Source organism: Ostrea edulis, chromosome 7, assembly GCF_947568905.1.
Source record: "Ostrea edulis chromosome 7, xbOstEdul1.1, whole genome shotgun sequence".
NCBI classification, from domain to species: Eukaryota; Metazoa; Mollusca; class Bivalvia; order Ostreida; family Ostreidae; genus Ostrea; species Ostrea edulis.
Window position 1 is genome coordinate 78261509 of NC_079170.1, and position 15000 is coordinate 78276508.

Consider the following 15000-nt stretch of genomic DNA (forward strand, 5'->3'; position numbering starts at 1 on the left):
GGATTTTAAAAAAAAAATCTTCTCAAGAACAGCAAAAGGCATCATTAAAAATATTGATATGGAAGCATCCTTTAGTTAGTCTAGATTCAAAGTTTGTCTTAGTTACGACTCCAAGGGGTTGGATGGGACCACATTTTTAAAAAAGTTTAAAAAATCTTCCTACTAAGCACAATCCGTTGGTAGGTCAGATGTGCATTTGTGGCCTATGGGCCTCTTCTTCACATATAGCTTAATTATGCTTGCTACTCAGTTTTAGAATGTTTTCAACAGTTAACACATTTCATTACCTCAAATTGAAGGTATAACATATGCTTCTGGATTACAAATAATACCATCCAACATATTATATCCTTCATTTAATTCGATCTTGCATTAGAATCCATGCCATTCACTGCCAAACGTCACCTCGTTTCAGTACCTTCAGTACTTTGATTTATTTAATATATATGTATATATATTATTTATTCTAAACATCCCAAGTTGATATTGAGATGAATGCTCGCTTTGGAGCACACACATACCTGGTAATTTTGATGAAATACATGTATGTCTTTAAATTACCTTTTTATCGAAGTTATATACGAATCATGCAAATGTACTAAATACTGTTGGTGAAATACAGACGGAGTCAAATCGTAGTTTAAATATTTGTACATTGAACGTTGTTTCATTTCACTAACTTCACGCGCAGTTTAACGGCGGTCGTCCACAACTTTTCAACAAATTTCAGAATTTGGTTATTTTTGTTGGTTTACCCAGCGCCTATTTTCTTCAGAGAAGTGGGCAGTCTGGATGGATTCTCTAAAGACACTATCACTAACTATGTTGACGCGGTCATGGCACGAGTTCACGATTACGAAACGAATGTTCTACCACTGAGCTACCGCGCGACCGGACAACTGCTATGCACAGTCCAACAAAACAATGCATACACGGAAGCGGGTTAAGTTGTCTGCATCTCCATGTTTATATGGGTGTCTGTTTAAAACAATACACGTCTAATCAGATCGACGACGCGAAATCGATATGCGCACGGTGCATGGTTTCTACATTCCAGTTTAACCTACCCACCGGTATAGATTTATTTTTATTGTGCATGTGAGATGTGTATCAATTTTCTCATAATCATTTATTACTTATGAAGGTATATCGCAGAATAATGACCGAACCGTGGTAGAATATGGGGTTATGGCTTTCTTATGATAATTTCAAACTACTTCATTTTCTCAGCAATTTATAAGCGAATCTGTAAGATTTAATTAGTATACTGATACATGTAATTCAATGTACGCATACCACTCCCCTATATGTATTTAGTCCTATTGACTGAAATCATGTGACAGATGTACTAAAAGTTTACCATCAGGAGAGGAACTTGTAGGTTGTCAGAGTACCCAATACCTTCTGGGACAATGATCGAACATATTTGAATCTTCACCACCCGAGGATGATTGCATACTATTCATGGCCTAGTCAGAAATATCTGACGTTTTCCTGATTTTGATACTTACCGCATATACACGCCTATAAGTCGGTTGTATAGTTTTTAGGTCATTTCGGAGGGAAATGCCATTGACCCATTTATAAGTCGGTCTAACTTTTTTTTTTTTTTTTTTTTTTTATAAAAATCGGTTGATAATTTCAAATCAATACTCTAATGTTTTTACCCGTGTTTCAAATAATATTTTGAACAAGATGTGTTTGTGAAACACAAATGCCCCCGATAATGGCCAATTCCAAAGATGGCCAAGGTCAAATATCTTGGTACCAGTAGAAAGATCTTGTCACAAGAAATGCTCTGTACAATATGAAAGCTCTAATATTTACCATTTAGAAGTTATGACCTATGTAAAAAAAAATTACAAGTAGGTCAAGGTCAAAAAGTTTAGTACCAACGGAAAGGTCTTGTCACAAGGAATACTCATGTGAAATATCAAATCTCTATCACTTACCGTTAAAAAGTTATGAGCAAGGTTAAAATTTTCAAAAAGTAGATTAAACTCCAAGGTCAAGGTCACTGGGTCAATAATGTTAGTACCCACGGAAAGGTCTTGTCACATGGAATACTCAAATGAAATATCAAAGCTCTATCACTTACTGTTCAAAAGTTATTAGCAAGGTTAAAGTTTCAGACAGAATGACAGACAGGACAAAAACAATATGCCCCCCAATCTTCGATCTCGGGGGCATAAAAAATTAATAAAATTAGGTCAAATGTCAAGGTCAAAAGGTTTAGTAACAACGGAAAGGTCTTGTCACATGGAATACTCATGTGAAATATCAAAGCTCTATCTCTTACTGTTCAAAAGTTATTAGCAAGGTTAAAGTTTTCAAAAAGTAGGTCAAACTCCAAGGTCAAAAATGTTGGTACCCACGGAAAGGTCTTGTGACATGGAATACTCATGTGAAATATCAAAGCTCTATCACTTACTGTTCAAAAGTTATTAGCAAGGTTAAAGTTTCAGACAGAATTACAGACTGAACAAAAACAATGTGTCCCCTGATCTTCGATCTCGGGGGCATAAAAATGCGCCGATATTTGATATTTTTCTCGACAAATCAATTTCATATCAATACTCTTATATATTTATCTGTGTTCCAATAATATTTTGGGATATGACATCGATATTTCATTTTTTATTCTCAACAAATTAAACAGTTACTATTTTGTTCATGTTTTTGTTGTTGAAAAAATACTAGGCTATGCAGTACGCCACCCAGAAAAATACTAATCTTCTTAGGACATTCCTATAAGTCGGCATAGAGTTTTGTGGACCAAAACCTAACTCCAAAAAGTCCGACTTATAGGCGAGTATATACGGTACCGTGCCAGGAAAACGTCAGATATTTAGGACTATTCATGGCCCTGGAAGCCAGATATTCGATCCCCCCCCCCCCCCTCCAATATCCCCATGTAAAACTGTATCCGTTTTGTGGCCAACACCTACCATGTGGGATTGATTTGAACAATCCACTAACTGGGAATGACTGCATACTATTTTGATTGAATCATGTCCCTAGATTTATAAAGATTGTTTTGGAGTCATGCCAACCCCCCCCCCCTCCTTTTTTTTAAAAACAAACTTGAACCCCCTTCTCTTAACTCTGTGCCAAGTTTGGTTGAAATTGACTCTGGAGCAGAAAATGAAATTGTAAAGTTTACAATGGCGTAAAACGGGACAAATTTCAAATCAAAAATGAACTCTCGAGCTTTTGGCTCAGTTGCAGGTAAGCAAAAAATTGTGACAAACCCCTACCGTTATATGGTAATTTTCTCATTCTCATAGCTCTCCATCAACGGCAGAATTCTTCAAATGGGTATTTCAAGAACAGTTACTCAAGTGTATAATGCTCTTATTTAACAATTCTACCTCATTTTTCTGCAAGAAAAACCACAAGTCTCCCAATTTTATACTGGTAATACATTTTTATTGCTCCATCAATTGTACATCATGTACAAGGAACAGAACAGTAATTTAATAACTCTCTCTCTCACACACAGTTTGGCAGCTTTCATGACCCTCTCTCCATTTATTGTTTTTTTTATTTTAAAAAAAAAAACAAGTCCGTAACAGAAACATTCAGATATCAAAAATGAAAAATAACTTATATATACAGATGACATATTTCCATAATGTAACAAATATTATCAAAAATCCAACAAATGGAATACATTGTACAATGATCAACAATGAAACAACTCGTAATAATTGCCAAATAAAACTTTTATCTCCCGATGCAAGAGCTTTGCTCCAGAAATGGTATTCATAAATGTGAAGAAAAATTGTTTATATCAACATATTAATTCTATTGATGGATGACTTTTCTATTGATGGATGACTTATGGAAAGCTTTGAACAAAAGATATGTGACTTAATACTTCAACAATACTAGTGAGCTGACCCACGAAATACCATGACAAACACTAAAGTCACCATCCCAAGTGTCTTTGAAATCTGTCATGATAGTCATACATGTACAATCAAATCTTTGCGTACTTCATTTAATTCATGAACACAATTTTAAAAGGAGTTCTGACTGTAAAAAAAAAAAGATGCTCAAAACTGGAATTATGAAAATGTCAAGGTACATTACACAAAACATGGCTAGTCCTCTACCTGAGACATTTTGTACAGGTCAATATGAAATCCTCAGCAATTTTTAATTCATTCTCAAGATAAAAACGTGGGGTAAGGGCTATATAAATGCAGTAATCTCAAATTCTCTTTGGATACAAAGTCATTGAAATGGAGATCATGTTTTTAAATGAACAAATTGCACAACAATGAAAGTGAGTAGTAGGCGACGTGATGTTAGGCTTCACACAAATACTATTAAAACATTACATATATATATCACACCATCAGTACTGTAGGTCTAGTCAGTTTGCTTGGGGATTTCTCCTAGGATGAACTTCAATACATCCTTACACTTAACGTGTACCTGAGGTCAATTCTCCTGTGCCAGATTAGACCTAGATATCTATATTCTATGTAACCCAGTTATCAATCTGTGAAACAAATCTCCAGTGTAAGCATATCAGTATGCAAATTAGGAATGTGCCAGTATGACATCCCAAATAGGAGAAAGACTGGGAAATTTCCGCTCGTTAGCCAATCAGAATGTGCAGTTCTAGTTACACAGGAAAAAGGGTTAATTTCTCATGGATTTTTTTAGGTGCCTCTTGTTGATCAATTCATAACCTCCAAGTCAATGGTACAAAACCATATATAATGTTTCAACATTTACTAATTACACAAAATAATCTCATATGTTTGTGAACAGAAAAGAGCACAAAAATCTTCTTCATTAGCTTTCATTGCAATTTTTAAATTTTTTAATGTGAAATTTAACTATCTTAGAAAAAGTCAAACACTGTATTAGATGAATAGACCTAACATTGTATACTCAAGATTTATGAAAACTGTCCTGAACTAAATGATGACTGATTAAAAAATATTAGCACTTTATAGTCCACCCAACTGGTCTCAGTGAAATGAAAAATACGACAGAATAGGCAATACCTGACTTGGAATCCTTGTAAATAACCAAATACGATGAATGCTATCAAAATATAAAGAAAAATCATTTTCAATGGAAACTGGCTCATTATCAACGTTGCATGTATGAAATGCCAAGACAGATGCATAAAATTACTGATACTGTGCATGTAGAATTGGAAGTGACATTATTCTTGTAATTAACGAGTAACTTGATTGCTACATGTAGGTGTATTTTCACACACCCCAAAGGTAGCTCTAAATTTAATGTCTGAATTTCTGTAAAAATCCCAAATTTAATCCAGATCCTTAAAAGTTTATTATTGAGTACTCTATAAGTTATCTTTCAGAATTTTCTCAAGTTCTCTTCTCTGGTAAAGTTTGTAGTATTCAACTAAAACCTTTGAAATCAATGATTCAAGTCCATTGGTGTTAATAGAAAAATTTTTTTTTATAACCAGCAGTGTGTGCAAGCAACATATATACTAGTGTTTCCCAGACTATCAGTTTGTAATGTACTCAACCATCAAAACGTAAATGAACCTGTACACATATTGCATATTTTTTTTCCACTTTTGGTTCCTGCCAAATTTTATATGCCCTATTGCAGTTAAAACTTGCATGGATTAGCTTTTGACAATTTGTCCTACATCTTCTTAACATGAGTGAATTTTTACTCCTTACTTCAATCTTACATATTGTACATACTAAAATTACAAAAAAGAAAAAAAAAAACTTTTCTCAAAATATTCACAGATTATGACAATCAAAAATCGGAATTTTTAATAGCAGTGAGAAGATTTCATTACAATGTAATAAATTTAACCACATACAATTTAGATACTTTCCTTGAGACTGAAGTTTTTTTTGTACAGTAATTTCATTGAATCCAGCATATTTTAATACCTGTACATTTTAGATATAGTGTTTTGGCACAATGACTTTATGTAGATGTTTGGAGGCACAGACAGACAGTTTTCTCAGCTCAAGGTATCACAATAGAACAGCTCGTTGTAAAAAACTTACACATGTTCTTCCAACAGAGATCTTCGTATAAACAGAATTACACGTACGTCACAGAAAATAATAATATAACCCCATAAAAAGTAATATATTACTATAGAGTCTGACAGTTTTATAATATTGTTTGCATTTCATAAATAACTTGTTTAATGTACATATTTACATCAGACATCTCGTCTCTTGTTCAATAAACTGTACATGTTTGTTACTGACACCAACATCAGCTTGTACATGGAATACACACACATATCACAGACACTATATTTAAAGGGAGGAACTGAGTACTTCACATCCTTCCTAAATCAAACACTTCTATTGATAGCACTGTCAAAAAAATAGGGGGGGGGGGGGGGGCATGATGAATGAAATCACTGGTGACACTACTGAGTGGTCCTTCATTAATCACATTTAATCCATTAAATGCTTTGAAATAACACAGTGTCAGTGTGATGGGATAATTTCTATTAATTGTTAATGTAGTTAATTAAGTAAATGCTGTTTGAACAATGTAAAGGATGTTGAGTGGCAATTAACATGGCATCTAAATTGTAATTGACAATATTTCAAACATTTTTCTGTAAAGAAAATGTCAAGATTTTTCAAGCATTGCAAAATCAATACATGACTATCAAAAATTCATGATTTGGTGTTAATGAAAATCACCACTTTAAAATGAGAAGAAATCATCTTGGATGATAACATGGAAATCACCATCATTCCCCTGTTGTTGATTTACACATGGATAATGATGCAATGTATTGTCATGTTCATGAGTAGAGTAACTCATTCACATCAAAGAGATGTGTGTACTAACCAATAAATGATTCAATAGCACAATGGTGAACATCAAAATGTTTCACAATGTAGCAGAGCACTTTCATGTGTTTGTGTTGTACTGGTAACCTGATCTATAGCCACAGTCCCACACTTTCTGTTAAAAATCCTGGTGCAGGCACCATAAATATACATAGCGATCTATATGCTTCTTTCACAGCAATGTAATAAAATCTTATTTTATTTTCAATGATTTCAAATTGACAACCTTTAAACCGAGGATAACAAGATTGATATTTTGTATAGTTCACAGTCTCCAGTGACTGAACTAATGTATCATGATGGAAAAATGGCCACACCCAAGGAAAAGATCCCATTTGAAGATTTTTTGCTGTTGAAAAAAAAATAATTAAGAAACAATTTGTGGCTTGCTTCTCAATGAAAATTTAGAAACTGATATAACCTCCTAAACTGATGTGAAATTATTAAACGACGATTTATACACTGAAAAACTCCTAACTTAATAATCATATATACTAAATATTCAAATGTCCATACACAATGCACACCAAGTCTGTTAAAAATACTTATTATTAAGGCCTTTCAAGTGTGAGTTTGAATCTGTATCATTTTTTTGTACATCATTACCTTATTTTGTAAGTCTGTTTTCATTGAAAAACAGGCATGGGTACCCATATCTAAATAAAAATCTATAAAAGAGTTCATTTTCAAAATAAATGTTTGTATGGTTTCAATGTTTGTGTATTACTCATCCTTTCAATATCCATGAACCCATTCCATATTTTTTGCAAATTTTGATGAGAAACTAACAATAAATTTATGTGGCCTTCAGAGAAGTATAAAGGAAAAGCAAAAATGAAGTGCAGAAAATTAAGAGACCGGGACAAACATTCTTATGAGTACTTAAGTGCATAGAACCTTTAAAAAGACTTTAAAAATGGTCTGGTGTTAAATTTTTTCACATTTTTCATGGATTTATACACAAATTCTAAAATTTCAGTAAATTTTTTTGGTAGTCATGAAATGTATGGTACTTGCAGATGATTGATAGAACACTCATTTTCTTCACTTCCTAAAAATAGCTTCCTGATGACACACAGGAGTGATTGACAGATTCTGACACTACTGTCTGTGGCTGTAGGTTTCACCTGGTAGATATATAGTTCATGGTTTCATGAACTGCTGCTACGTCATGTGACTGGGAGAACTGACCACATGTTGTTGCTGAGACATTTCATCGTTGCTGGCTATGTATAACGTAGGCTGCTGACCCACACCGGACATTCCCAGGCTGGCCACGTTCAGGGTTAGTGACCCGGTAGGAACAGCAAACTTGTTGGAGGGTTTGCCGATGAGGAGATTGCCGGGTTTGAGGAGGTGCGTGGCATAGATTTGGCTGACCTGAGGGCCGGTGCTGGTAGCTATTACCGTGTTTCCTATCACCCCATGCCCTCCTGCCGCCTGGGAATGCATGGGTTTCTTATGATGTAACAAGTTGTGTCGGTTGTTGACAAGTTTATCTGAATAACAAAATATTCAGCACATGAATCTTGTCTATAAATAAGCATTTACTCACAATAAACAAATGCGTTTCACCTAGAACTATGGTACTTTTTATATAACTAGTCCAATTAGATGGATAACTATGCCTAAAGTTAACTGTGGATACCACATAGTTTTGATAAAAGAAATAACCTCTGTAATATCATAAGAAAATTGTATGACGTGTTTCTGAGTTCTACCTGAGGAGGATTGTAATAATCCATTGTGGAGAGATGTAGCGACCTGTGGACTTGCTGCTCCCTACAAAAACAACTTGTACTTTTATCAACCTGTTCATAAAACTTCATATCAGTACATGTACAGTTGAACTTGGGTATCTTGAACACCATGGATTATATGTCGAAGTGATATGGAAGTCCCAACCACTTATACTTTAACTATTTTACCCTCGGTATCTTGAAAAAAAATTCTGTCCCATCGAGTTCAAGATAACAAGGTTTGACTGCATTAACTCGGGTTATCTGGAGATAACGAGGTTTGACTACATTAACTCAGGTTATCTGGGTGGGACTGATATACTGGGACTAACTGTAAGTATGTGATGAATAAATTGAAGTGAGATTTTTGTCACATGAATTTTGATTTCATGTCAGCACATTTTTGCGAATGAACCCATACATCAATTGCTCTGATGAGGACTCTGTAGTATGGAGGTCATATGAAGACACCAGGCTAAGACCATACGCATAATACTAAGTTTAGATTGGAGTCAGGCTTGAACCAGAGCAATGAGGGCTATTTATAAAGTGCTATTACAGGCACACAATACATGTACATGGGACATAATGATGTAGTACATGATTGTAGGTTATCTAAAATCGTGCTTGGGTGAGTTTTATTTTTCCTTTTAAGTCAGTCAATTTTGTTTAAGTTATGTCCCTTTGAGAATTTTTCACTCATATTAAGACGTCACAAGTTGTAGGTGAAGTACCACAAATATAGACCTATGCTTAGTGTTCATGGTCGTAGAAGTGAGGTTCTTTATCGTGCTTACATCTGCTGTCACACAGGACCTCCAATTTTAAGGTCATATCTGATTCTCTATTTTAAATGCCGAGCGTCTGGCGAAGGAGCAATCACAACCTATGTTTACATCTTTTGATTGATGCGGCCAGGGCATGAGTGGGGCTTGAACTCACAACCTCCTGGTCACAAAGCGAACGCTCTGACCAGTGTGTCCATCACATGGTTAGGTAATACAATTTGTTAGTGCATGTTGTTTGAGGTATTCTACCACTCCCTAGAACTGGAAGTTTAAAGGCATGTATACTATTCAGCGTTTTTTTCTACCCACTGGTACTGGTACCGGTACCCATTCAATTGGGAAAAATAGCATCAAAATCAAACAAATTGGGAATTTTCTAGCAATGTATCGGCAAATGATTTCAACTAAAAGAAAAGAAATAAAGAATAAAACAATTTTTACAGTAATATTTGCTATTGTGAGACATCAGGAATCATCGTAGCTCTACAACACACGCACTGCCATGATCTGTACTTTCGATTTAATACCGAAAGTGAACATTTTAGTTAAGTTGTACAACATTTCAGACTAAGTACATTACAATGTCAGCAATCTATTTTTTGGCAAGTGAATTGGGAATTTTAGGTCTCCAAATTAGGAAAAATCAATGTTTTTTGGCATTGGGAATGCTACTGTTTATCGGTACCAGTTATATCACGGGAAAAAACGCTGCTATTCCATATTATTGTTTAGAAATGTGTTTAATGTATATTACATGCACATATCATTAAATTTCTGTTACAAAAGTGACAAAAATAAAAAAATAATTGTTCTAGCAAGCAGTTTTCCTATCTATGTTATCATTAAAGTATAATTGTTTTCTATTAGAACAGAGAGAGTGATTATAAGCAGACTGTAATACCAGTCTGAGCCGGCACTTACTGCTCTGATGCTGTTGATCAAGTTCTGGTTAGATGGTGTGAGAGAAGTGGTGTTTCCCACAGACACTATTTGATTGCTAGGGGTCGTTGCTAGGGAAACTGGGGTTAAGACAGCAGTAACCGGCTGCATAGATCCGTCTAGCAGCAATGGTTGCATGCTGATGAGATTGTGAGAGCCTTTCTGTAGACCCGGTATGGTCTCCAGGTTCAGGATCTTTGGACTGTTTTTAGTATTTATCACATGTGCCTGCTGTAATGATTTGTCATCCAGCGACTGAGTCTGATGAGCATTTGTAATCATGTACTGTCCATTCACAAGAGCGGAGTCCAGATTCGTCACCACAAACCCAACATCTTTGTAAACATTGTTCTTGGTATTCTTTCCACCAGTGGCCGACAAGTTGGCATTAAAGTGACCTATTGTAGCGTTACTTAGATTGACACTGGGAATGGCTATAGCGGCTAGACCAGCGGACGTGTTGTTTATACTGACCGTGGTGAGAACTGGTGCCGCCGCGGCGGTCAGGGAGGAAGGACTAGAATTGGTCAGAGCGCCACCACTGCGTTTACGTTTCAGTGGTGGCACTCCGGCGCTTGCTGCAGGGATAGCACTGTTTGTCTGGGCAGGACTTCTAGAGCCAGGTAAACTGTCTTTTGATTTGCTGCGGTTTGGATTGGATGAGGATTTGGACTTTGATTTGGATCCTGCCTTGTGACTGGAGTTTAATAATGGATTTTGTTTCTGTTGCAGTCTTGGATCCACAGCAGTGAAGTCGTATGGGTCCAAGTTTCCCACCACCTGGGGTTCGTTTGGAAGATTCGATTCCACGCACAATTTTCTGAAATGAGAAATGCAATCCTTTAGCAATACAGAATACCAATGATCCATGAATGTTATTGTGTAGATTTTACATTCTACACCTCTCCCCTCATCAAATTTTTGAAGATATTAATCAGATAACTAGTGCTCTGAATCCTACATGTTCTGTTCATCTGTAAATTTTGAACATTTTCAACTTCTTCACCAATACTGCAAGGCTCAATACTAACTTTAAAAAGAATTTGACCAGTTGGACAAGTAGCTTAAGATTTTACTAGACCTGATCTCAACATCAATTGGAATGATAGTTATCAAGAATTATAAATGAATGGTGATGTTTTTACAGTCAGGGCAGTAATTATTTACAAGACCTATCAATGCCTTTGATCATTATCATTTTTACGAATTAACGAGAGGTTTGATATATCGCACCATAGTATATCACTGGGGATGAGTTTATTACAACAAATTGAATGCTTGTTCAATATTCTGATTTTATTTTTACAACATTGACTACATTTGTATTTCATTGATTATCAGTTTCAACAAAGAAATTATCGAGTCTGTTAAAACTTTAATGCTACAAAATCTTGTGCTTTGCTGAAATTAACATGATGATTACCCAGGTATTTCCCCGAAGATATTCAGTGAAGATCACTGAGATGTAGCTCTCAAGTCAACACGATTGTTATCTCAAAAATATAGCTGCACGACGCGGTTTTCAAATTCTCAATCGTTGTTTAGATTTCATTATTTCTGCAAAAATATTCGTTGAAAATTACTGCTAAGTATGAAGTTAAGATTACCATTTGTTCAAAATATTTAGCTGCGTATTATACACATGAAGTGCATTTCCCCCCAATTTTCAGGCCCTAGGGGTGGGGATTTATAGTGAAGGTATTTATTCATTAGTTATTTACACTGTTACTTCCTGTACCCAATCTTTACATTTCACTGCTTTGAAATTTCAAGATTTATGAGAAATCACATGTAGATGTATGAACCTGATTTTTCAAGAACTTAAATTCATTTAAGGCCTCCAGTGCTTCAGAGTCCAACAAGGGAGAGTATATACAGCACCATCTTAAATGAGCTTAAATTCTTAATCTTTGAAGTATGGTAAAACAAAATGTACATGCATAAATATCATGCTTAACTAGATATCTGTGCAATTTCAACGTCACAAACTAGGAACACGACACATCGGCTTGAGGAATTTATCCATAAAAGCTTAAATTAATGTGTGAACATAAAGTTCAAGATAAAAGGTCACTATCCATGATACCCAGCACATCTGCACAAGATGATTCCGTATTGGTACACATCAAATATCAAAAGCCTACTGCAAAGGACAAAAAAGCAACAGCCCGAACACAATTTGCAGCAGTTATCGATACAAATTATTCTCTTGAAGTATTCAAATATCTTGATTGCCTCTTCCTTTGTTTTGTTTACATGAAGTATTACCGCAAAATACCAAATACCACGCGAGAATGTAACTGATGCTAACTCGTTTTTTGTTAATTTATTTACACACAGCAAAATTAATATAGAATTCGTTAATTCATTTCAGATAAATTTTCATCAGAATTCTGTTAGAACATCAGTTCAAGAATCACCACATCATTTATTTTCATGGAAAGTTATCAAGTAATAGGAAGTCCTTATTCATTTAATCCTCCCCCTCCTTATATTCATGCGCAATTAAAAATATCATTTCGATAGACATCACAAGTCTTTCACCATCATTGTTTGGCTAAAATTTGAATATATCATACATAACTTTATTAACATGTTAACAAATCTTAAACTCAATGAAAGACATGCAGTGTTTGCTTTCATATCCGCAGTCTCACCTCCCAACAGTATTCAGTTGCAGATCTGCTATCAACGCCCGATTGTAAAATATTTTCACATTATTTCACAAACAATGTGTGCGTTCTGTTGACATTATTAAGAATTTTATGTGCTCAGCGACGATTTCAATTAACAGATCAATTAACATACACTGCCAGTCAAACTATATTCAGTTGCGTATGAGGGTGGTAGTGAAACGGTGAATCCAAAGAGCCGGCCCAATGCCAAGGAGTAGCTATGCGAGTTGACTTAAAAAACTGCAGAACCAAACTTATTCATTGTGCATCCTCTAATGTTTAACAATTCCGCCCCAAAGATGATATTTATCATGGGACTTATGCATGACAACACAAGACTTACAATGTGTAATAACCGAACTTACAATAACTATTACAATATGTAATGGTACGGGACTTACTTAGGTGGTGGGGGGTTGAGTTGCTTTTCAAGCACATTAAGGAATGCTGCCCTGAGAATGTCTGTTTTACGACCAAACACATAACTCCGGCGTCCGCTTATCGTGTGGAGTCTTCCTCCAAATGTACACATCTAAAAGCACAGAAATCAAAACAGATACATTACTGTTCATCAGCTGATGTCTTAATTTCGCAACATCATCGTCATTAAATTAACATAAAATATACATTCTCTCTTGAACATCAATGATTCTCTAAATCATACATACATATATAGTACATGTTCGAATTACCATCACAAATATTTTCAATCTAATTAAAATCAGATCCTAGGATATGCTCACAAAAATCATGTCCGCATGACCTTTCCCTTGGAATATTCACAAGAACTGTCAGCCAGTCAGATTGCGCCATACAGGCAATGATGGCTATTTAGGCGGTTCCCGGCAAATCATAAACAAGTTGCAGTAATCTCTCTCCCATGAAGTTTATTCCACACTATAAAATTGTGTATTCTCACACAAGGAATTTTAAACTTCGCAGTAATGCCTAATCTATTCCATTCATACAAACAACAAAACATACAATCTAAAATCAATATATGCACCCAGGGGTGCATGAGCCGAGTTGCATGGGGTCTTTCTAACCTGCTATCCAACAATATAATCAAGTTTCATTTGATTCAGTTTTAAACTTTTCGAGTTACTGTCCAGAAACCATATTTGTCTGAAGTTTTCAATCTATTTTCGGTCACTGTGACTTTGACCTTTGCTCTCCAAATCAATAGGGGCCTTGCTTTGCTGGTATCTAACAATATATCCAAGTTTCATTTGATTCAAATTAAAAATTTTCGAGTTATCCTCCTGAAACCAATTTTTTTTTTGGAATTTTAAATCCATTTTTGGTCACAGTGACCTTGACCTTTGACCTATTTTCTCCAAAATCAATAGGGGTCTTCCTTACCTGGTACATAACCATATCGTTAAGTATCATTTGATTCGGATATAAACTTTCTGAGTTATCATCCGGAAACCAAATTTTTCTGAAATTTTCATTCTATTTTCGGTCAGTGACCTTGACCTTTGTTCTCCAAAATTAATATGGGTCTTCCTTACCTGGTACCCAACAATATATCAAAGTTTCATTTGATTAGATTGTAAACTTTTCGAGTAATCATCCGGAAACCAATTGTTGACGCCCAACTGCCCGCCCGCATCACCAAACCAGAAGCCGAGTTCAACTTCGTTGCAACTCGGCTAAAAATACACCCAGATTAAATTAATTGTGAATTGTGATTTATGTATGAATAGGGATGGGTAGGATTTGTATAGTTTTCAAGATGTAATTAACGCGAGGAATATAACGCCAGTCGACGTAAACTGTTTATTATGAAGTCACATCTAGCTGCGATGTGTTTTCTTTCAAACCAAACAATCGCACCTATTTTCCTTGAATTGTGAACACCGGCGATTTCATAGGTGACCCGCTGATTGGCTAACATAATGTTCACATGAACATGACCCCCAATCTGGTTATGTCAGATCTACTTACGCAAAGTATACGGCGCAGATCTAAGAAGTCTGATTTTAATTAGATTGAAATATTTCTATTGTGATTTAGG

At 35.3% G+C, this 15000-nt stretch overlaps 1 protein-coding gene across 2 annotated transcripts in view; it reads right to left on the reverse strand.

Annotated features, from left to right (window-relative positions):
- Positions 1 to 3407: 3407 nt before the first annotated feature.
- The window catches only part of LOC125655595 (ataxin-7-like protein 1), a 20722-nt gene continuing 9129 nt past the window's right edge, over positions 3408 to 15000 (reverse strand). The window contains exons 8-11 of one of the 2 annotated variants that reach the window (XM_048885933.2): positions 13382 to 13512; positions 10288 to 11125; positions 8561 to 8621; positions 3408 to 8338 (exon numbers count right to left, since the gene is read on the reverse strand). In XM_048885933.2, the coding sequence (XP_048741890.2) occupies positions 8004 to 8338; positions 8561 to 8621; positions 10288 to 11125; positions 13382 to 13512 (1365 nt within the window). In that variant the 3' untranslated portion in view covers positions 3408 to 8003. The remainder of the gene's footprint in view (positions 8339 to 8560; positions 8622 to 10287; positions 11126 to 13381; positions 13513 to 15000) is intronic. The other variant, XM_048885934.2, reaches the window with a different exon arrangement.